Here is a 23,788-nt window from a genome sequence, read left to right on the forward strand (position 1 = left end):
GCTCCCATCCCTCTTCGGGCAGACCTGCCTTTGCACGATGGAGAGGGCTCTTGCTTCTGGCTGCACTTCTTTGATGTTGGAACCCCAGTCGTCCCCCCCCCCCAAGCTACAGCAGTCACAGACCACCCCACCAGGACACCGGGCAGAGAAGCCACAGGACACCCCTGTTCAGGGTACCTGCTCTTCCGAGTCCTCCACAGAGACTCCCACTGAAGAGCCCCACCGAAAGAAGATGTGCAAGAGGAAGCACATGGACTCACCAGAGGATCCCTTAACGGAAGCACGGACTACGATAATGATGAGGGGTCCCCCCTGTCACCTCCTGATGATGTCTCTTTTGGAGACATCCTGGAAATGTTAAAGCAGAGAGGTGACTGGAAGCCCTCCACCCCTTAGTCTGAGGAGTCCGTGTTCCTCCTGGCTTTTCGCGCCTGGCCTTCTACCTCTTGGGTGACCCTGCCTGCTGACGAGCTCATCGTGCAGCGTGCTTGGAAGAACCCTGATTCCATTGAGGCAATTCCTTGGAGACCAGACAGAATTCTTTCTCCTCCTGAGGAGAACCCGCATTGGTCCAAAGGGTTACCATTTGATGCTATGGTGGTGGCGGCGGCTATGAAGAAGGACTTTGGCTGAGGAAAGTCCCACTGTCCACCCACCCAACAGGGAGTCCTGGGCAGTGGACAGACTTGAGAAGCATGTTTTTGCACCAGGGACCTTTGCTATATGGTCCCTGAATTATTTGACACATTTTATGAGGCTCCAGAGGGACTTTATCTCCGAACTCTCTGGGACACTCACAGGACAGTTGTCTGACTAGGTCGGGGACACAGTGGCCTCACAGCTTGCATCCTTGGAATCAATATCCAACTCGTTCATGAGGTTGCAGTCACATGTGACTGAAGGGGCGGCTAGAGCAGCGGGTTTGGGCATTGTTATATGAAGCATCATGCCTGGATGCACATTTGTGACCTCGCGGACCCCTTAAAGTCTTTCTTTCTGAATGCTCCCATCAAAGCTTCATCCCTTTTTGGTTCCAAAGTGAAGGACACGTTAGCCAGATGCGAGCAAGATGGAAAGACCCTGTCTGCCATAGGCCTACGGTTTTCCAACCCCCAACGTACCTTCTCCAGAGGTTACACCATTCCCCTTTCTTATCGGCCAAATCTCCCAAGAAAACTTCATGACGTTCCACCCAGTCAAAGGGAAGAAGCAGCTTTAGAGATTATAAAGCTGTCTCAGAGTCAACCAACCAGTCCCACCAGACCAGCACGTGTCCGGATATTACTCTAGGTTCTTTTTGATGCCCCAAAAGACACGAAACTGGAGACCCATACAGGTCTGTCACCCAAACCAAATTTTGGATGGTCACGGTTCAGTCCGTTCTCCCCTTTTTAAGAGAAGGCAATTGGATGTGTTGTATAGGTCTTCGGGATGCATATTACCACAAGATGGACAAATGCTTCAGGAGTCTGCTTCACTTCCGGCTAGGGGCCTGTCCTTATCAATTCCGTGCCCTGCCATTTGGTCTTTCTACAGCCCCCAGAGTGTTCACAAAATGCATGGCAGTGGTAACGGCTCATTTGAGACTAAAAGGATTCAGAGTGTTTCCATATCTGGATGACTAGCTCCTCACCACCCCCACTGAGCATCTTCTGGTAACAGCACTGCATTATACATTCTCCCTGGCCAAATTGTTGAGAATAAGGATACATTGGGGGAAATCAAACCTTACTCCTACACAACAAATGGAGTTCATTGGAGCAGTGTTCAATACTCAGTCCTGTCTGGTATCCCTCCCAATTCACAGACTCCATAAATTTGAGGCTTCAACTCTGGGTGATACTCATTCAAGCTCAAACTTGGTAAAAAGGCCGACTCTGTTCCGAGGGCTCGGAACCGAACCCATCAGTGATGGATGAAAGAAGATGAGCAACACAGATGGAACATTATGGTAAGACATAACTTCTTTTTTGTATTCAAATACTGACATTGTAGCGCAGCAAAAGGGAAGAGGATGCTATACTTCTGAGACATTAATTCAAGCAGAAGTTATTATTGTTTAGTGACCGTTTGAGATGTATGGAAGATGTTCTTCATCTCACATTGCTGCAGTCCTTACATATGGGTAGTCCGCTGTCCTCGGTCGGCCCGAATACCAAAGTATTAGGCTGACGTCGGTCAAGGCGCTTAAAACTGACATCAGGACGTCAGGGTACAAAAGCGCATGACCGACGTCATTTCCTCAGTCTTTTTTGCCGCATGGTCCGATGCAGAAGCAGCGTTGCAAGTGCCGTTCGGCGTTCTGAAATTTTTCGAATTCGGAGTTTCAGACCGAATCCAAGTTGGCTAAGTACCCCGTTGGGGAATATTTTGGTTTTTTCTTGCCTCATTGTTTTACCGGATGTCAGAAAAAGTGAATAACTGTATTTCTTGTGGGAAACAGATACGCATAGGGATTATCATTCTTTGTGTATTCCTTGTTTGGGGCCTGAGCACGGCGTTGTTGGGTGTCGCTTTTGTGCTAGGTTCAATAAGCACTATTAAGCGAAGGTTAGATTGTGCTAGGCTGGTCTTTGGGAAGCGGTGCAATTATAATATGCCGTCAGATTCTCCGGCCGCTTCTGAAGAAGCGCAAAGACAAAGCAGTTAAACCCAGGCAAGATGAGTCGTCCGTTCCGGACGCCGGTTCTTTAGAGGCTTCAGTGGAACCGGTGGTTCCGACGGAGACTTCTCTGGAGTCTCAGGGGGAGACTTTGATTTTGCAGGAGGTGGTCTCTCAGGAGGCAGGTCAGGCTGAAGGGGCTTCTCAAGTTACTGTAATCCCCTCCCTTCCTAGGGGGGTTAGGCCTTCTCCTTCTGTTTCCAAGGCTTCTCCCAGGGGCAGGCCAGTTTTAGCTTCTGTTGGTGTCACTTCTAGTTCAGCAGGGTCTGTGCCTAAGAAGCACATGCTTAAAATGGCAGAAGATTTGATTACTCTGATTAGAGGTTCTTTGCCCCCTCCTGATAAGAGGCCTAGGGTGGAGCCAGAGTTGGGAGGTTTTGAGCAGGCTTCGGATGTTTCAGAGTCTTCAGCTGAAGACTTGCAGGAGTACTCTCCTTATTCTGATTCTGATGCAGATGATTCCACTCCTTCTGCTTCTCCTCCAGAGGATTTTTCTTTTTCAGAGACACTTCATTCTATGAGGGAACATTTTAAGTGGGAAGGTCAGGACTTCTCTGATTCTAGGAAGAGGCTTAGGGAGTTTTTGTTGTTACCCCAGCATAGGCCCTTGGCTATACCCCCTGTTCTGGATGTTGTGGAAGATGTGTTTGCAGAGGCTTCACTTAATCCTGATTCTCTGCCTCCTGCTCCTGTTAAACCGGATAGGTATTACAGGGTGCCTGAGGCTCATAAATATCTTTATAAGAGTCCTAGGGCGGACCCAGAAACTATTAGTCAGGGACCTAAGGGTGTCAAGGCCTCTGTTGTAAAAAATCCGGTTCCTCTCGATAAAGAAGCCAGAGCTTTGGATAGATGGGGAAAGAAGGTCTATACATCTTCTACCTTAGCTATGAGGGCTTTGAATTGCCAGTTTCATATGTTGAAATATCAAAACTTCTTTCTCAATTGAAGTCTAAGGTGGATGCTCTGGCGGAAGGCATTGAGTGTAAAGAATTACAAGATTTGGTGCATGTCTCTGAACAGGTGGGTAAGCATTCATTACAGTGTGGTTTTGATGCTGTGCAGGCCTCGTCTAGGGTGGCTGCCACTGGCTCAGTTCTTCGCAGGCACGCCTGGCTGAAGGATCAGAATTTATCTGACCATGTTAAGACAAGGATTTTGGATGCTCCTTTGCAGTCTGATGTGTTGTTTGGTTCACCTGTGGAGTCAGTCTTGAAGAAAATGGAAGACAAGGCTAAGTCTATGCAGGCTGTTAAAGATTTTTTGCAAGTTCAGCCCCCGAAGTTTAGTAGGAATTGGCCTGCTAAAGGGGTGGACGTATCCTTCTTATGATTCTCAGTCTAGGGGTAGATCTAGACGTGGTAGGGGCAGAGCTCAGAGTTCTTTCAGGCCTAGAACAGGGAGTTCACCTGCACAATCTTCGGGTGAGGCCAGGGGCCAGTCCTTTCGTAAACAGGCCCAGTGACCTACTTTTTCAGCTGCCAGATCCTTCTTGCCTGGCAGCACCTTTGGGAGGAAGGTTAGCACTCTTCAAGGAAAATTGGATGTTGATTACCCAAGACAAATGGGTATTGGATATCATACACCAGGGTTACAAGTTTTATTTCCATACCTTGCCTCCTTTCAAAGGCATGCCGGACGTTCCTCCTCAGCAAAGACTAGAGGCTCGCAAACAAATTTCTCTACTACTTCAAATAGGGGCCATACAACCGGTCCCTCTGCCAGAAGTGGGCCTAGGATTTTATTCTCGCCTGTTTCTAATACCAAAGAAAGGAAACACGTGGAGACCAATTTTGGATTTATCTATCCTCAACACATATCTGGACATTCCCAAGTTCAAAATGTTGACGTTACAACAGCTTTTACCTCTGCTGGGCAAAGATCACTGGATGGTGACTCTGGATCTCAAGGAGGCTTACCTTCATGTTCCTATCAGGCCCAGTTGCAGGAAGTATCTGCGTTTTCGGGCTGGGACTTCACATTATCAGTTCTCTGCATTGCCCTTTGGCTTATCTACTGCGCCCAGAGTGTTCACGAAGGTTCTGGCTCCAGTGGTAGCTTTCTTCAGGCTAAGAGGAATACAGATCTATCCTTATTTGGACGATTGCCTGATTCTGGCCCAAGAAAAGGACGAACTTCTTCATCATTTACAGTATGTGATGGCAGTGTTAAGATGCCTGGGGTATTCTGTGTGCGCAATAGAGTCCAGTCTAGTCCCCTCTCAGGACATGTGCTTTCTGGGTGTGAGACTGAATACAGCATCCCAGATGGCCTTTTGACCCCGGACAAACAAAAGAATCTTTCTCTTTACTTCCACCAGTTGTCTCGTCAGTCCAGGCTGACTGCAAGGACAGTCCTTCAAGCCTTGGGGTTCATGGCATCTTGTATTCTGGTACTTCCCAATGCCAAACTGCATATGAGGAAGCTACAATGGTATCTCAAGAATGTATGGACACAGCACTGCCAAGATTTGGACTCTGTCATTCAGATAATACCTTGCATTCAAAAGGAATTTTTGTGGTGGGCTCAGGAATGTCACCTAAACAAGGGACTCTCTGTGACCCGGCCAGAGGCGAGTCAGATTTTAACGACAGATGCCTCAGACAAAGCTTGGGGAGCTCATCTAAATGGAAAATGGGTACAAGACACGTGGCCTGCCAGACTTCAACATCTACATATCAACTTGAAGGAGATGTTAGCAGTCCAATTTGCATTGATAGCTTTCAAGGATTTACTTCTTCCAGGGCAGGTGTTGATTCAAACAGACAACACAACTGTCATGTGGTACATCAACAAGCAAGGGGAACGATTCTTATCCTCTATGCAGACAAGCAATGATTTTGTGGGAGACTGCTCTCAGTTTACAGCTAAATCTTCAGGCAAGGTTTCTGCCAGGAGCACAGAACTCCTTAGCAGATGTGTTGAGCAGACAAATTATGGATCCCCACGAGTGGAAATTGGATCCTCATGTATTTCAGAGATTGACAGTGTTATGGGGAACTCCAGACATAGATCTGTTCGCTTCTCCACTAAATTACCAGCTGCCAAAGTTTTGCACAAAAAGGTTTCATCCCACAGCTTGGAAAGTGGATGCTCTCTCATTCAATTGGAGCAATCTTCACGTGTATGCCTTTCCTCCTCTGCCTCTCCTCCCAAAGGTACTGCTGAAGGTCAGACAGGACAAGCCAAACATGATTTTAATAGCACCAGATTGGCCTCGACAGCACTGGTACCCATTACTGAGAAGTCTGGTACAGGAGCCTCCATGGCCTTTGCCTTCGATTCCTCACCTGCTGTCTCAGGAGAACAGTCATTTACTCAATGTCAAACTTCATTCTCTACATCTGACAGCCTGGCATATTCTGTTTTAAACCCTGGAGGGTCTCAGCTTCCACAACAAGTTTTGAATGTTATTTTGGAGGCCAGAAGGCCTAGTACAAGGAAAGTTTACAGATAAATGGAGGAGATTTTTATTTTGGAGTACAGCAAAGGACTTTGATGTTTCTAAACCTAATTTAAGTGTTGCTTCAATACCTTACTGAGTTATTGGACAAAGGTTTGTCCTTCTCCTCTATAAAGGTTCATGCTGCAGCAATTTCTGCTCACTATGACTGTGACCCACCATTATTTTCTCAGCCTTTGTTTAAGCAATTCCTTAGAGGGGCAAAGAATATAAGACCCCACGTAGAGCTCCTACTCCTGCTTGGGATCTCAATTTTGTGTTGGAGAAACTCACTCTACAACCTTTTGAGCCTGCAGCATCTGCAGAGTTGAAATATTTATCATGGAAGACTGCTTTTTTGTTGGCCATTACCTCTGCAAGAAGGGTTTCTGAATTACAGGCCCTTATGGCAGTTGAGCCTTTCTTAATTTTCCACAAGGATAGGGTGTCTTTGCGTACTAACCCTTCTTTTATGCCTAAAGTGGTTTCTAGTGTGGCTTTAAACCAAACTATTCATTTGCCTACTTTTTATGCAAACCCCCAAAATAAAGGGGAAAGGATTTTGCACACTTTGGATATACACAGACAGTTGCGATATTATTTGAGCAGAACTAAAGGGTTCAGACAGTCTCAGCAGTTGTTTGTTTCTTTTGCTTTGGGTTCTCAGGGCAAACCTTTTTCAAAACAAACTATTTCTAAGTGGATTGGTTTTTGTATTGCTTTCTGTTATTCCCATCATGGTAAGGAGATTCCAGCTGGGATTAGGCCTCATTCCACTAGGGCTACTGCCACTTCTACAGCTTTTTTAAGGGGGGTGGCTACTAAGGATATTTTGGAAGCAGCTACTTGGAGTTCAGTGCATACTTTCTCTAAGCATTACCACCTTCCACTTTACTCTAAATCTAGGGCTGGATTTGCCACTGCAATTTTACAGGGCATGTTGGCAGCTCCTAATGCTTTATAGTTTTGCCATCCTCCCTTACCTCTGCTTTGGGATTCTACCCATATGTAAGGACTGCAGCAATGTGAGATGAAGAACATAGTACAGTTTTGTACATACCATAAATGTAGATGTTCGAAGATCCACATTGCTGCAGTCCAATTTACCCTCCCTCCTTCCCCTCTGTTGTTGAAGGTGGTGGTGTGGTTTGTGTTGTACATATTGTAAATATGGTTAGTGCACAGGTGGTTGGTTATGTTTTGCTGGTTTTTGACTTGGCCTTTCTTGTTAGGGCCTTCTGACATCTGGGGCAAGAAAAGACTGAGGAAATGACGTCGGTCATGCGCTTTTGTACCCTGACGTCCTGATGTCAGTTTTAAGCGCCTTGACCGACGTCAGCCTAATACTTTGGTATTCGGGCCGACAGAGGACAGCGGACTACCCATATGTAAGGACTGCAGCAATGTGGATCTTCGAACATCTACATTTATGGTAGGTACAAAACTGTACTTTATCTGATGCCAATTATCAAAAAAAGTGTAAGGGAGTTTTCTGTTGGTGTCTTGTTCATATTTCCCTTGATCAGTATAGCTATCACTGCAGGCCTCTCCTGAGTAAGAACTATAGGCTTGGTCACTGGAATCTGTTTAATTATCAGACCTAAAATCTGTTATAGACAGTTTCCTTTTGTATTCAGGTGTAGTGTTGCTGGGAGAAGAAAAAAATTAGTTGCAAATGCAGTAGTAAAAATGGACCTGAATGTAATGGGGACTACTTGATTTGCTGATGGCTGTTGAGCAGGACAACTGACTGCTTCATATGGGGCTGCTCTTCATGCACCAAGAATGTGCTCTTACTCAACAGTAAATAGTATCTCATTATGTCTTTCTTGGGTATATGAATGAATTATTTTATAATCTTTTTCACCCATTTTCTGTGTCCTTTAGGCATGTGTTGTACACTTCTGCGAGGCTAGCTGTACCATATCTTTCAAAATGTATCCTTGCATACAAGTGAAGTTGATCCTGTCATGTTGTGAATACTAAGTTGACTGCCCTTCGTTTAAGTGGAATACTCAGTAGAGCTTATTTAGTAACCTCACTCCTGTGGTGGATCAGTTTTTGAGGTGAAGATGATCTCATCTCCCAGGAGTAGTTGGATTCTGACATACAACTTTGAAGTCCACTTATTGACTTTTTTGTTTTTTTTACATCTTATTTTTGGTGATGCATAATTGTGTGGTTAATTTAGTTATTGATTTGCTATGACTGTGGCTTGTTAATCAGTTGGCTATCTTATTTTTATAGGTAGTGTATGTTGATTGTCAAGTTAAGCTCTGTTTAATTATGCAACTTCTATCTGTTGTAGTTGAAGATAATATAATGTCCAACCCTGTGAGATGCCAGGATGTTCGGGAGCAAAATGAAAATGGTAAGTATTAACGTTTTTTTCTCTCCCAAACACTTTATTAAACCAAAATTTTAACAATCCAGTTAGAATACAAGAAGGAACGGCACTCATGGTAAGCAAAAATTAACTGTTACATGCATCTACTCCTGATTTAAAAGTTGGGTATTTACAATAGATCCCAAAATGTAAGTAGTTTAGAAATAGAAAACGGAACCCACCAATATAATATTTAATAAAAAAAAGTATTGCAGTAGTGCGAGAGTCAGCATGAATCTTCTATATCACAGTTTTAAGCATTTTAAAAAGGCTAAATTGTATGCATGTTGCTATGAGACACGAGTGAGAGTGCTCAAGAAATGAATGTTAGTGTAGTTGCCCATGATTTTATAAAAATCATCTCATTTTTTTCACTTTAATGAGCAACTGTTTTGTATGATATTTATTATCTTGATAGTGTTCTCTCTCTCTAACAGATAAGTCACTTAGCCAGCTTAATCCCCCTTTTTGTGAGCCTCTTGATTGAGATGCCCATTTTTGGGCAACAGCCAGCCTATGTTTTAATTATTTCTAGGATTGTCTTATGCCAGTTCTATGTAGATGTATAGATTAGTGTTAGGCTAACTGCTTTTATGTGTTTTTAATCTTAGCCAATTACCTCATGTGAGAATCAAACTCTGAATCTTGTCTGTAAGTTAAGCACATTAACCATTATGCTAACCTTCCACTTTTTTGAATAAATCTCTACTTAAGTTGACTGCATGTGCCCATTAGTATTGATGGGCAGGATGCTGCTACACTTTGCTGCTATCCCCAGCTCTTCATGTTCACGTTTTCTGCATTAGATTAGTGATCATTTGCTGGGCCATTAGGAGTGTTTGTTCTTAAGGTATCTATTTAATAGGAGTACTGCAAAGCTAAAATTAATGTTAAGTTGTCCTTCTCGCCTTCATTCTTGCTGGATGGGTTCGGAGCTGATCCTCGGCTCCGACTCGGCCTATACTATAGCTCGAGAGCTATTTTTTACCGGCTCGAGGCAGCCCTATATCCCACAATACCATGCGCTAACTCCCCAGATCTCGTTTGCCGCTTCGCTGCGAGGTTGCCTTTTTTTTGCCGGCTCAGGTCAGTAAAAGAAAATTTAACAAATTCTTCTAAACTTCAGGTTAGTTTTTTGACAGATAGTTCCCTTTGATATAGTTCTACCTAAATTACCTATTAGTAATTTTTTCGTTAAGCCCTTCCCACCCCTTTAGTTTAATTTTCTATTCGGGCCTACAGGCTTAGTTTCTTTACTCTCCCCCATTATTGTGTGTGTGAATTGTCTTAGTCTGCCCCTTAACTCCCCCTTGGTGTGAAAGTCGAGTGAGTGGGTGTGCTGACTGTGTTACTGTTTTGTAGGGTAACTATGTCTAAAGAAGCTAAGGTCTCGGGATTCAAGAAGTGTGACTCGTGCTGTCAGAAAATGTCTCTGACAGACGGTCACACTTCTTGCGTCTACTGCTTGGGACCTTTGCACCTGCAGGACTCTTGTTCCGTCTGCCACGGATTTAGTTCAAGAGTCCTGCAGGAGCGTTGTAATAAACTTATTTTGAGGGGCTTATTGAAGCCCGATGACTCCCCGTCCAAGTCTGGCTCGGGGAAGTCGTCTAAGCCCGCCAAGCCCTCGGCTCCAGCTTCTGAGTAGAGGGCTGGTGAAACTGAGATTGTTCCGACGCCGACTCCGGTCGGAGCCGAGGTGAGCAAGATCGTACCCGCTCCGAAACCTGTATCGGAGCCGACATCAGTGCGCAAGCACTCTAGATCCCCGTCAGAGTCCATCAGATTGGCTCCAAGATCACCCCTTCTATCGGAGCGGAGTCATAGGACTCATTCCTCCAGGTCGTCTAGGCTTTCCGACCACGATATTGAGAGGGTGGTCAGTAGACTTATAAAATCTCAGGCACTGGCCCAAATACTCCAAAGCCCATCTCACCAGACTGTGGCTCCCTCGGTGCCGCCTTCGATTCCTCCTCCGACTCTCCAGTCGAGTTCGGAGCCGGAGTTTGTTGGAACCATAACCTTGCCCACGTCGGAGCTGATACTTCCACTTTCGGCGTCGTTGGCTCTGACTTCTTCATTGGTACCGTCCGTGGAGAAGTCCGGGCGCCGAGACTCTATTGTCGGCTCCGAGGGGGCGAGTGGAATTGGACCCTTGTCTGACCCCGCTCTCCCTCTCGGAGCTTCGGCTCTGGTTATTTCGGCCCCGACATCATTCTCGGAGCCTTCTCTGTTGGTGCCTGGGGCGGTTCTGGTGTCTTCGGAGCCGGGACTGTCTTCGGTGCCTGATAGGGGGGCTTTCGAGGTGTTGAGGAGAGCGCTGGATCCATTGTCCGCTCCTAGATTGGTTTCTTCAGCTCCTCCCTTCACAGTGCCTGTTGGTCTGTGGCCATCCTCTTGCAGCTGATAGCAGAGATTCAACGCATAGGGTACCCACTTCGGGTGTCTCATCCTCCTCCGAGGCCTCTCCTGAATCTTCAGGAGAGCCACCTAGGAAAAGAAAGTGCAAGAGGAAGCATGTGGACTCCCCTGAGTCTGTAACCTCGGACACCGACTTGGATGAGTCGGAGGGCTCCCCCAGATCCCCCTCTGAAGAGGTCTCCTTTTCAGACATACTAGAGATCCTGAAACAGAGGGGGAATTGGTCCACACTGAAACCCTCCGAGGACGAGTCGGTTTACCTTGATGCCTTTGGATCTTGCCCTTCCACCTCCTGGGTGTCCCCCCCCTTTCGACCCACTGATAGAAGTGGTGGCTAGAAAGGCATGGGCAGCTCCTGACTCCATGGAACCTACCCCTAGGAGGCCTTCAAAATTTATTTCTGCTCCAACGGACAAGACTTTTCTCACCAAAGGTGTCTCTGTAGATGCTTTGGTGGTAGCAGCTGCCACTAAGAAGGAATTAACTGATCCTTCTGTACCTGTTCATCCTCCTAACAAAGAGTCTAGGACCATGGACAGGTACGGTAAGTGGACATTTGCTTCAGCGACCTTTGCTATGCGATCGCTGAACTATTTGTCATTTCACCCGCCTTCAGAGAGATTTGCTCAAAGAACTGGGTGAAACTGTACAGGATCCTTCTGCTGTGGGGTATCAGGACAAGATTAACTCCCAGCTGGCTACCCTGAATTCCATTGCCATTTCCTCCATGCGGCTTCTCTTATGCAGCCGATGGAGCGAGTAGGGCTGCAGGCACAGGTGTTGCATTGAGACGTCATGCCTGGATGCGACACTGTAATTTTGGTGATCCCTTCAAGACGTCCTTCACCAACACCCCCTTTGGTTCAGAATTGTTTGGACCTCAGGTGAAGAATACACTCACCAGGTGTGAGCAAGACGGTAAGACTCTCTCTGCCGTGGGAGTCCACTTTTCCACACCATCTAGACCATACCCCAAGTCAGAAGGGTGGGAAGATGTGGTTCCGTAAACCACAGGGAGTCGCACCCGCCGCACGTGGTGAAATTCCCCCTAGAGGCAGGGGGGGAACAACAATAGACGCCACCTCACAGGCAGAGGGGGTCCACAGAACCAGAGTTCCAGGGAGTCCTTCCCTGACCAACCCTTTCAGCATCCCTGAGAAGCTGCCCGACTGTCCACCTTCGGAGGCAGTCTGGGGAAGATTATCTCTGTACCCGGAAGCCTGGCAATCCCTCTCTCAAGACAAATGGGTACAGTTGATTATATCCGAGGGTTACAAAATCTCCTTCATTTCCCCTCCAAACCAATTGCCAAGACCCCTCCCAGACATACCACCCGGACAAAGGGGTCAGACATAGCTGGAAATAGAAAAGCTGTTAAAAAAAAAAAAGAAAGAGTCATCCAGGCAGTTCCAGCAGACCAGCTAGGATCCGGAATCTACTCCAGGTTCTTTTTGGTACCAAAAAAGACAGGAGACTGGACAACCATTTTGGATCTCAACAGACTGAACAAATCTGTGCAGAAGACAAAATTTCGGATGGTAACGCTGCAGTCCATTCTGCCCTTCTTGGGCAGAGAGAACTGGATGTGTTCGTTAGACCTACAGGACGCGTACTATCACATAAAGATACACAGGCGCTCCAGGAGGTTTCTCCGCTTTCGGCTGGGAGCCAGTCATTACCAATTCAGAGCCCTGCCCTTTGGTCTCACCACAGCCTCCCGGGTGTTCACCAAATGTTTGGCAGTGGTTACGGCTCACCTGAGACAAAAAGGATTCCAGGTGTTTCCATATTTAGACGACTGGCTCATTACCGCTACCACCAAGCAGCATCTTATCATAGCCAGAGATTACACCATTCACATTTGCAACAGGTTAGGTATTTCCATAAATTTTGCAAAATCCTTCTTGTCACCATGTCAATGTATAAACTTCATAGGCGCCGTGTTAAACACCACAGAAATGTCTGCAACTTTAACACCTCAGAGAGTGATAGATATACGGCAGAATGTCCCCCTTCTGATTCAGACCAACAAAGTTCAAGTCAAGTTAGTACTGAAAACATTGGGCCTCATGGCAGCGGCGATTCCCCTTCTTCCCTTAGCCCGCGTCCACATGAGAATTCTTCAGTGGATGCTTTTCTCTCAGTGGTCCTACCAACAACTTCCGATGACTCACAACATCTTGATAACCCCGACTTGCAAGAAACACTTCATCTGGTGGATAGTCTCCCCTCAACTTCTTCAGGGCAGACCCTTTGTTATTCCCCCTCCAGTTGCCACGGTGACAATGGATGCCTCCCTGATCGAGTGGGGGGGGGGCATTATCAGGGCAGGACTGTCCAGAGCACGTGGCAACAATTAGAATGCCACCTGCATATAAATGTCCTAGAGAGGAGAGCAGTGCTTTTATCGTTGCGAGCCCTTCAGGACTCTCTTCCCACGGGCACTATAGCAGTTCAAACGGACAATATGTCCGTAGTGTGGTACATAAACAATCAGAGCGGAACAAAGTCCTACCCCCTATGTCGAGAAGCACTCCGACTTTGGCAGTGGGCGATCTCCTCTCAACGGTTTCTGATAGCAACGCACATCCCCGGGAGATCCAACGTCATAGTGGACAGATTGAGCAGAACAATTCTCATGCCTCACGAGTGCTCTCTAAATCAAGCGGTAGTAGAGAGAATTTTCCAGAAGTGGGGCCAGCCTTGCTGCGACCTTTTTGCAACACCTCAAAACAGCAAGTGCCTAGACTTCTTCACTCTCTTCCCCCTACCAGGCCACCCCCCCCAGAGACGCTCTAGTCCACGATTGGCCTCGGGGTCTTCTATACGCCTTTCCCCCTTTTCCATTGATCCCAAAGTTAATTCAGAAAGCAAACCGCATTGAGATCCAAAATGATCCTTATTGCTCCTTACTGGCCTCGACAAGTATGGTTTCTGTTCCTGCACCAATACCTTCTGGAACAGCCCTGGCATCTGGAACCATCTCCAGATCTTTTGACCCATCTGACGGGCATGCTGCAAGAGTCTCTACAGTCCCTCAACCTCACAGCTTGGTTGCTCCACTTCCAACCATAGCCAGGCTTCCCCTCATTTCTCTTCCTGTCCATGACATTATTCTTGCTTCCCATAAATCTAATACCAGGAAGACTTATGCGAGCAAATGGAAGCGTTTTTCCTTCTGGGTACAAGCTAGGTCCTTAGACCCTTTTAATGCTCCAATTCACAAAGTTCTTGATTTTCTGGCAGAGCTTTTTCATGCAGGTTCATCGGCAGCCACTATCAGAGTTCAACTAGCGGCCATTGCCAATTTCCATGTAGGTCTTTCGGAAACCAGTATTATGTCCCATAAACTCTGTAAAGCTTTCCTCACGGGCATTTTCTTACTCAGACCTCCCATTAAGGATCCTCCTCCACAATGGGACCTGAATTTAGTGTTATCTTCACTAATTCTTCCTCCCTTTGAGCCTGCAGCTTTTTGTTTTCTCAAGCTCCTCTCTTGGAAGACTCTGTTTCTAGTGGCTATAACTTCTGCTGGCAGAGTGTCGGAACTTCAAGCCTTATCTACTCGTTCCCCTTATTTGGTCTTTCATAAAGACAGAGTAGCTCTCTGAGCAAACCCTTCCTTTCTACCTAAAGTTTCTTCTGAATCAAATCTGAATCACACTATTCACTTGCCGGTTTTCTTCCCAAATTATTCAAACCGGATTGAACAGAAACTACATTCCTTGGATGTTCATCGCCAATTGCGGTATTATCTAGACAGAACAAAACAATTCAGGAAGTCAGAACAACTTTCCTTTCTTATGCTGATGGGAGGAAAGGACTTCCAGGACTTCCAGTTTCAAAGGTAACCCTTTCTAGATGGTTAGCTTCCATCATTACCTTTGTCTATGAGTTGAGACATAAACAACTTCCTTCAAAACCTAAGGCTCATTCAACCAGGGGCGCTATCAACTTCAACAGCCTTTCAAGCAAGGTTACCTTTAGATGCCATTTGTGCAGCAGCTACTTGGGCTTCTCAACATACCTTTATCACCCATTACAAATTGGATATAGCCTCCAGAAATAGAGCTGACTTTGGTTCCACTGTACTCAGGAGTCTGTTCCATTGAGCCATCCAGGAACAAGGTGCTAGGGACGCTGTCCCATCCAGCAAGAATGAAGGCAAGAAGGACAACTTAACATTAAGAAGTTATGTACCTACCACAACGTTCCATGTTAGTTGTCTTCTTCTCACCTTCTTTCTTGCGTCCCTCCCTCCTGCCCCCTAGCCTAGACAGACTTGAAGGTTCTGAGATCCTTCTATTTCATAATGTTGCCCCTTTTTCCAAGGTTTCCCTTATCATGACTACTATTGCCAGGGAGACTGTTTATATATACATATATATATATATATATATATATATATATATATATATATATATATATATATATTGTTTTTTTGTTGGTAACAAAAACTTCTATGCTGTGTTAGCTGCCAAACGAGATCTGGGGAGTTAGCGCATGGTATTGTGGGATATAGGGCTGCCTCGAGCCGGTAAAAAATAGCTCTCGAGCTATAGTATAGGCTGAGTTGGAGCCGAGGATCGGCTCCAAACCCATCCAGCAAGAAAGAAGGCGAGAAGAAGACAACTAACATGGAACATTATGGTAGGTACATAACTTCTTATTCTGCATTCCAAATTTAAAAATGGGCACATATCTTTTCAGTTGAAGCCTGGGGAGCAAAGCTCCACAGTGCAATCAAAAGTACAATTAAAGTAAAATTATGTACATTGGTAGTATAGCATTGTTTAACAGTATTGGATAGCAAAGTTGTAATCCATTCAGTACAAATTAATATACAAAGGTAGTATAGCATTTTGCAACAATAATTGGATTGCAAAGTTGAAAGTACATTTAGCAGTTCAGTGGTATTGTCCAGAGGATTTCTAGATAAAACTCAGCATAGAAAGTAGGGGGAGAGTATGTCAGTTAGAGAGAGGCATTCAAGGGGCTGTGTGCATTAATAATTCCAGGTGGAAGATAGGCAAGTGTAGAGAGAAGTTTTGAAGTGGGCAGGATTTTGGAGTGTTCTGATAGCTAATGGAAGAGCATTCCAGTTCTTGGCTAAAGAGTAAGAAAGGAGAAATTAGCCTGGTGGCAGGTTAGGTTTGTGAACCTGAAGCAGTTGCTGATTTTGTGATCTAAAGGCAAGAAAAAAGTGAAGATAAGAACAGACAGAAGGTTTAAAGAAGTTGGTGAGCAGTAGTAAGTTGCATATAGTTGAGGTAGTTTGGAAGTTCCAGCCATTTTAGGGAGAGGAGCAGTACAGTGATGGGAGAAATGTTTGAAATTTGTTGTGAATTTTGCAGTTTTATTGTAACCAGTCTAGAGTTTGGCTTTGAGTGGTTTGGAGGTTGATAAGTAGAGGGGTACCATACATTAGGGAAGGAAATAGGTAAGTAGAGGCAAGTGTTTGTCTGGAAGGGGGGCTAGTGATACTGGTTGTACCTATAGAGCATTCCGAGTTTCAGATTTTTTTTGAAGTTTTGTAGTAGGTGAGCATCAAATTTTAGTTCATATATGGTTGCTCCCAGAAGTTTTGAGTGGTTGACCGTTTCTATTCAGCCTAAGGGTTGACTTTTTGGAGGTGAAAAGCATGATCTTGGATTTATTAGGGTTAAAGTGCTAGATGGTTTTTAAGCATCTAGGATTCCGTGGTAGAGAAAGCAGTTTGAGTTTTGAGTTGGAGTTCAGAGATAGTCAGCTGTGCAGACAATGGTAGAGTCATCTGAATATTGGATAAAGGCCACAATTGTTACAGATGTGTGGAAGTTGTTATTGAAGATATTGAATAGGAGGGGGCAAGTATGGAACCTTGAGGAACTTCATTAGATGTGTGAAGATTGGGAGAGAGAGCATTTTGCCATTTGGCCAGTTGTTTGTCTTTTAGATAGCTTGAGAACCAGTTAAGAGTGGTGGGGGAGAGTCCAAAGTTGGAGAGTTGTGATAGTAGCAAAGGGTGGAAAACTGTATCAGATGCCTCTGAAAGATCTAAGAATATGGTAGGTACAATTTTCCCATTATTGTAAGCTCTGTTAATACTATCCAGGAAAGAAAGAAAGAAAGGCAGTTGTGCTGTGGCCAGGTCTGAACCCATGTTGTGTGGAAGACGAGGTGGTTTTGAAGTGGATGGGGCATTAGCTGAAGGGGAATGCACTTTTCCAAGATCTTAGAGCTGGGGGACAGGATAGTGATGGGTCTAAAGTTGGAGATATTGTTTTTGCCACCTTTGTGAAGAGGGAGAATGAAGACTTTCTTCCATAATTTGGGGACATAGGATTCTTGGATGGATCTGTTGATTAGGGTACTTACAGTGAAAGCAATGGCTTCGGCTGCAGTCGTTAGAAATGTTGGGGGGAAATTGTCAGGAGCATTAGAGCAGGGGTTGAGCTTAAGAAATAGCCCTTTTAATGGTTGTGGTAGAAATGGGATTTGTATTGAAGTTGGGGTAGAGTAGGGAGTTGGTTCAGGGGTGGAGGTGGTGTGGGTGGGGGGTAGGTTCAAGGGTGAGGTGTGAGTGGGAGGTAGGTTCAGGGGTGGAGGTGGTATTGTAGATATGGGGATAGTAAGGGGGGGTTTTGGTGAAGCACTGCCACTTGTTTTTGCTAGGAGGAAGCTAGTGGTAATGTTGGCTATTAGTTTATAAAGAATGAGTTAGAGAGGCAGTTTCGTGAGTAGGTTTGTCAGAGTGAGGACAATGATTGTTTGTTGTGTCAGGGTTCAGGAGGGATGAGATGGAGTTCCAGAACTTTTGTTTTTTTTTTAAACTGATTCCAGATGAAACATAACTGGTCATAGTTTCAACTTGATGAAACCAGCCCTAAAAGTCTATAGTCTTTGGGGTGGCCAAACCCCCATCCCCTCATATGGACACCTTATTTACTTATACACCAGGTGCACTGTTGCACAACTGCAGAGCAAAGAGAAAAGCCCACTCACATGGAATCTGCTAGTGGGCAGAAAGGAAACTACCAGTAGTGACTTTTCTGTAGAGAATTGTGATTTGAGGAGTTAAACATCGGTATGTTGGCCTTGACAAGTTTAAGCCACATTCACTTTACATGTATCTTGTAAGAGTTCCAACACACTACACTTGAACAAATAGGTTCATATGCCCATAGGTGATTATTAGACTAATGGGCCTAGAAGGTCTTTGTAAGCTTAGCCTTTTTTTTTCAATTTGTAAGCAACAGGATAACTTATCCAGGGTCATCTAGTTGGGTGGCATTCGCATACTGCATCTGTCCAACAGAGGCATAGATGCCAGTCTGGGGGTAAATTTCCGATTCTCCATCTACTAGTCTGGGTTGCATTTGAAAAGGGTCAGGGACAAACTCTGCTTCATGTGGATGGGAACCCTGTTCCAAACTATGGATAGCCTGTGAGACACGTACCTTTCCTTTCAACATGTTATGTTGCAAATGAGGTTTAGGTCCTTCGATCAGGTATTTCTAATGCAGATGTCCAACAAATCATCCGCACTGGATTAGATGATCCTTTGTAAGCCAGGCACAGATAACCCCTCATTAGTCTGTAGGAGACTGAGTATAAAAATAAGGCTTTGAGGTGGTTTTGTGTATTCCATGTGGTTAATAGCTTGTATTCCTTTTGTGAGGAACCTCTGTGGGTGTTTGTTGCATATGCATGATAATGTGCATACCAAAGGGAGCATTGTATTCTGTGATTGACTTAATGAAGAACAGTGTACAGTGGGACAATGATCTCCTAGGACCTAGATGCCATACCCTTGCTTAAAAGTTGAGCATTGTAGAGTGATTTCCTTGCAGTAGACAACAAATAATGGTCAAAGGCCAGGTCACTGTCAACTTATACTCCCATGAACTTAACCACTGGGTGTATTGTCTATGAGGTAATTCCCTCAGGTGTCTGATTTTCCAAAGGGGCTATCTTACATTGTTGGGCTTCAATTTTAGACCATGGTCTGTGGCAACAAATATTAGGTTGTGGCAAGTCCTCTTGAAGGGTATTTGTGTCCTTGGGAAGATTTTGTGATTGCATAATCTTGGTCAACCAGAGGCCTTCGACATTGCCTCTGACTTCTGAAAATTAAATGCCAAAAAGGAGCAGCCCCAGCATTGAGCCCTGATGGACTCCAGTAGTGAGTGGCCTTTTTTGTGGAGGTAGAGCCTCCCCATCCTGATTGTGTGTCCTATCTGTGAGCCATTTGTCTATCCAGCTAGTGATACAAGGGTTTACTCCTAGTTTTGTGATTTTATAAACAATTCCCAAGTAGTAAGTGTCAAATGCTTTGGCCAGGTCAAGATAGGCAGTTTGCATCATTTTTCCCTCGTCCATAGCTTTGATGGCTTTCTCGAAAAATCCACAAATTGAGTAGTTGTGTTCTGCCTTTGAAACCAAATTTGTTGGATCCAATGTCTGACGTTTTCTTATGTCTTTTTATTACTTCCATAATTCTTTCCATGGTTTTACATATGAGACTAGTCAGACTTGTAGGTCTGTAGTTACCTGGGTCAGTAGATGGCCTGCGCTTGTGCAGAGGTACAGTTGTTGCAGTCCTCCATTTACTAGGCATGAATCGAGTTAGGATGCTAAGGTTGAACAGTGTGTTTAGAGGGCTTGGCAGGTTATGTTTTATGCACTTGAGAAGGCATCCTGTGATATCTGGGCACACAGATGAAGTACTTTTTGCATTGGAGAGTACCTTGAGGTCTTTTTCGCTGGGGGGTTATGGTTGAGGGCACCTCTTGAGTGGTGTTGGAGGGGGAATGGGATGAAATTTGACTTAAAGCAAACCTACTGGCTGCTAAATTTATCTTCTGCTCCTATATAGGTGTTTTCATTTACAGTTAGTTCCACACACTGTTTTGTATTACCTTTGAGGTTGTGGACATAGCTTTGCAAGCAAAAGCCTTCTAAACCTATCTTTACCTCAAATTTGGCTTTAGTGGACCTGATTGAGTTGCTTATTTCGTTTGATGAGGGGTTTCTCGCCTTACTGGGCCTTGTACCTCTTAGTTTTGTTCATTTTTGTAAATTGTTTATTTTGGGATTCCAGCAGGGTGGCTTGTTTTTTTAAGTTGGTCCTGTGCTTATTTCAGATGGGTGCACTCTCAATATAGCTGATAGTATAGTATCTCTGTGAACAGTTCTGCATAGGCAGTGGAGTTCATGTGGTATGGGGGGCTTGAAATTTTGCCAGGCATCACTCCTGTTCTAGGAGGTTTGCTTTAGAATAATTCTTAAATGTTTGGGGGTTAGATAGTGTCAAAAGTTGTAGTTTAATTTCATAGGATACAGTTTATGGCCTGACCTGACGAGCGAGGACATTGCACATTGGCAAAGTTCCCCCATTTTTTAGGATCAGGACATGGATTTTGGTATCCCTAGTTGGTGTATGACCTACCCTATTTCAGAGCGTTTGTGTTGACTAAGCTCAAGAATCTCTGATGCGGTATATTGTATGTTTCCAAGTTGAAGTTGCCCAGGAGTATATTGTTGGGTTCAGTGCAGTGTGATTCCTGTTCATTTAGGTATGTGGTACGAGTGTCCTGGGTCATAGAAGAGGACCTGTGGTTTGCGATGATATGGTATGGGACTTCATTTATGGTGAGTTGGACATTGGTGAAGCAATATGGTGCACCCAAGCTTCTCAATCTTGAGTTGACTGTTTTTGATAAATATTGAACACCTCCACCTTTTGTTTCTCCCTGCGCAATAGCTAAATGTGTGGAAAGTATTATAATCTTGCATTGCCGGGGTGCTCTCTCAAGCTTTAAACCATGTCTCTGTAGTTAGAGCCATCTGCATTCTCCAGGAAGTGGAGTTTTTTTTTTTTATTAGACTCCTGGCATTGAGTACTAATACCTTATACATTTTTCCTGAGTTGGTTTTGCAATATTGGAAGATTATCATGTGGACATTGTCTAAATAGTGTACTATGGGGATGACAAAATTTTATACTATGGGGATGACAAAATTTTAAACAATATTCAGAAGCCTAAAGGGAAAGGAGGCAGATCATCCTTGGTAAAACTGGGTGGTCTATCAACCATATCCGCCCAAGCTGACAAACATTGTACCCCCTTTGAATGCCACCCATGCTGACAAACATTGTACCCCCTTTGAATGACACCAAAAGTCCATGTCTCCCAAATTTCCCAAACACCTCCCGGACATACCACCCATGCAAAGGGAGGCAACAGCACAGGAAATTTCCAGGTTGCTAGGAAAATGAGCCATTGAAACTGTCCCCCCAGATCAGTCCAGATCGGGCTTCTACTCCAGGTTCTTTGGTGCCAAAGAAAACGGGGGACTTGAGGCCCATTCTGGACCTATCTACCCTGTACCTGTCAGTTGCCAAAGAAAAATTCCAGATGGTTGCACTGCAGTCCATCATGCCGTACCTGCAAGAGAGTGACTGGATGTGCTCGTTAGACCTCCAGGATGCTTACTATCTCATAAAGATGCACAGGAGCTCCAGGAGGTTCCTCCACCTAGGAGTCGATCATTACCAATTTCGAGCCCTACCCTTTGGTCTCACCACAGCCCCCAGGGTGTTCACCAAAGTGATGGCAGTTGTAGTGGCTCACCTGAGGCTTCAGGGGATTCAGGTCTATCCGTACCTGGACAATTGGCTCCTCACTGCTGCCACCAGGTGTCTACTCTCTCAAACCAGGGATTACTTCTTTAAACCTTGCCCTGCATTTGGGGATCACAATCAGTGCATCCAAATCACTCCTAAATCCTGTCCAGGTGATAGACTACATTGGAGCAAGGATAGATACAGTACAGTGCAAAGTCTTCCTGACCTCAGAGAGAGTACAAAACCTGTGGATGCATATCTCTCTAATCTACCATTTTAATCTTCCATCGGCGGAATCAGTGTTGAGTGCCTTAGGTTCAATGGCAGCGACCATAATGCTTCTTTCGTGTGCCCGGTAACATATAAGAATTCTACAGTGGACACTATCTGTACAATGGTCCCTGTTGGAACTTCCATTGTCGTATCCAATGCAACTCAGTCGAGTCTGTCGGTCGTCTTTTATATGGTGGATGTGTTTGGACATTTTGGAGGGACGACCTTTTGTTCCAGCCCCTGCCCAAGCCACAGTGACCATGGACACCTCCCAACTCGGGTGGGGGGCATTGTTTGGGCAGGACGGTCCAAGGCCTGTGGTCCCCTGTAGAGACCAGCTTGCATATAAACGTTCTAGAGATGAGGGCAGTCCTTTTAACGTTGCAGGCCCTTCATGCCTTTCTTTCTCTGGGAACCATTACAGTTCAGTCAGACAACATGTCAGTGGTATATCAACAATCAGGGAGGGACCAGGTCTTGCCCCCTTTGTCATGAGGCCATGAGAGTGTGGGAATGGGTGACTCCTCCGGCCATTTTCTCATTGCAACGTACATTCTGGGATGGTCCAGCATTCTAGCAGACAGGTCAAGTTGGATTATTCTAATGCCTTACGAGTGGTGTCTCAATCTTTCAATAGTGGAGCAGATCTTCCTGGAGTGGGGTCAGCTTTGCTACAATCTTTTCGTATCCCCTTCCAACAGTGAGTTTTTCGCTCTGAGCCACCTGCTGGATGAGCCCCCCAAAGATGCTCTAGTCCATGCTTGGCCTCCCGGTCTTCGGTATGCTCATCCTCCAGTACCTCTTATTCCGAGGTTTCTACAGAAAGCTTGTTGACTGGGGAGCAAAGTGATAGTCATTGCCCAGTTTTTGGCCTCGCTAGGTATGGCTTCCCTTCCTTTGGTCTCACCTTCTGGCTCCGGGCTGGATCTTGGATCCCATTCAGGATCTGATTTCACACCCATCGAGAGTTCCTCATCCAAACCTGGACAGTTTGAAGCTCACAGCTTGGCTGCTCCAGTTCCCATGATCGCTAGGACTCTTGGATTATCCTCTTCAATTAGTTTATTCTGGTGGCTGTTCATAAGTCTTCAACCAGGAAGGTTTATTGCAGTAAATGGAAATGTTTTTTCTTTGGGCCTGTCAAAGGAGTTTAGACCTCTTCACAGCTCCTATTTTTGTCATTCTTGATTTTCTAGCTGATATTTTTCAACACAGAGCTAGTTCTTCTACTGTCAAGGTTCAGCTGGCTGCCATTTCTCATGTTCATGTGGGTAAGAATTCTGCCTCTCTAGCCTCCTCCAGACTGTGTAAAGCCTTTATCAAAGGGACTTTTCTGTTACACCCCCCCCTCCCGTCAAGGATCCTGTTCCCCCATGGGATCTTACTATGGTTCTTCAAGCTCTGGTCACTCCGCCTTTTGAACCCGCTGCAACCACACATCTAAAATTCTTATCTTGGAAAACAGCATTTTTGGTGGCTATTACCTCTGCTAAAAGGGTTTCAGAACTGCAGGCCTTATCCGTCAAAGTTCCTTATATGATTTTCCACAAAGATAGGGTTTCCCTTTGGACCAGTCCATCTTTTCTTCCAGCGTGGCATCACCAGTTAATGTCAATCCATCAATTTACCAGATTTCTTTCCTAATTTTGCTAACAAAATGGAATACAAACTCCACTTGCCGGATGTTCATAGTTTCGATTCTATTTACACAGGACAAAAAATTTCCGTAAATCCAATAAACTGTTTGTATCCTTCTATAAACCCTTTTTGGGTAAACTTATCTCCAAGGGTCACTACTGCTAGGTGGATTTCTTTATGCATCCTTCAGGTCTATAAGGACAGAGGCATGTCTCCTCCAGGTCAGGTGAAAGCTCATTCCCCTAGGTCTGTGGCCTTTTGGTCTAGAGTCTCTTTGGATGATATTTGTTCTGCAGCTACTTGTTCCTCATCTCATACATTTATTTCTCATTACTAATTGGATTTGACTTCCAGAAG

General features: G+C 45.0%; 1 protein-coding gene across 1 annotated transcript in view; it reads left to right on the forward strand.

Moving 5' to 3' along the window:
* Positions 1 to 23,788, forward strand: part of CEP85 (centrosomal protein 85) — a 2,011,196-nt gene that overhangs the window by 309,022 nt on the left and 1,678,386 nt on the right. Inside the window, exon 2 of the mRNA XM_044083921.1 lies at positions 8,413 to 8,475. Coding sequence (XP_043939856.1) covers positions 8,427 to 8,475 — 49 coding nt within the window. The 5' untranslated portion in view covers positions 8,413 to 8,426. The remainder of the gene's footprint in view (positions 1 to 8,412; positions 8,476 to 23,788) is intronic.

The sequence above is a fragment of the Protopterus annectens genome, chromosome 1.part1, assembly GCF_019279795.1.
Source record: "Protopterus annectens isolate FY-2018-M chromosome 1.part1, PAN1.0, whole genome shotgun sequence".
In the NCBI taxonomy this organism is placed as follows: Eukaryota; Metazoa; Chordata; order Ceratodontiformes; family Protopteridae; genus Protopterus; species Protopterus annectens.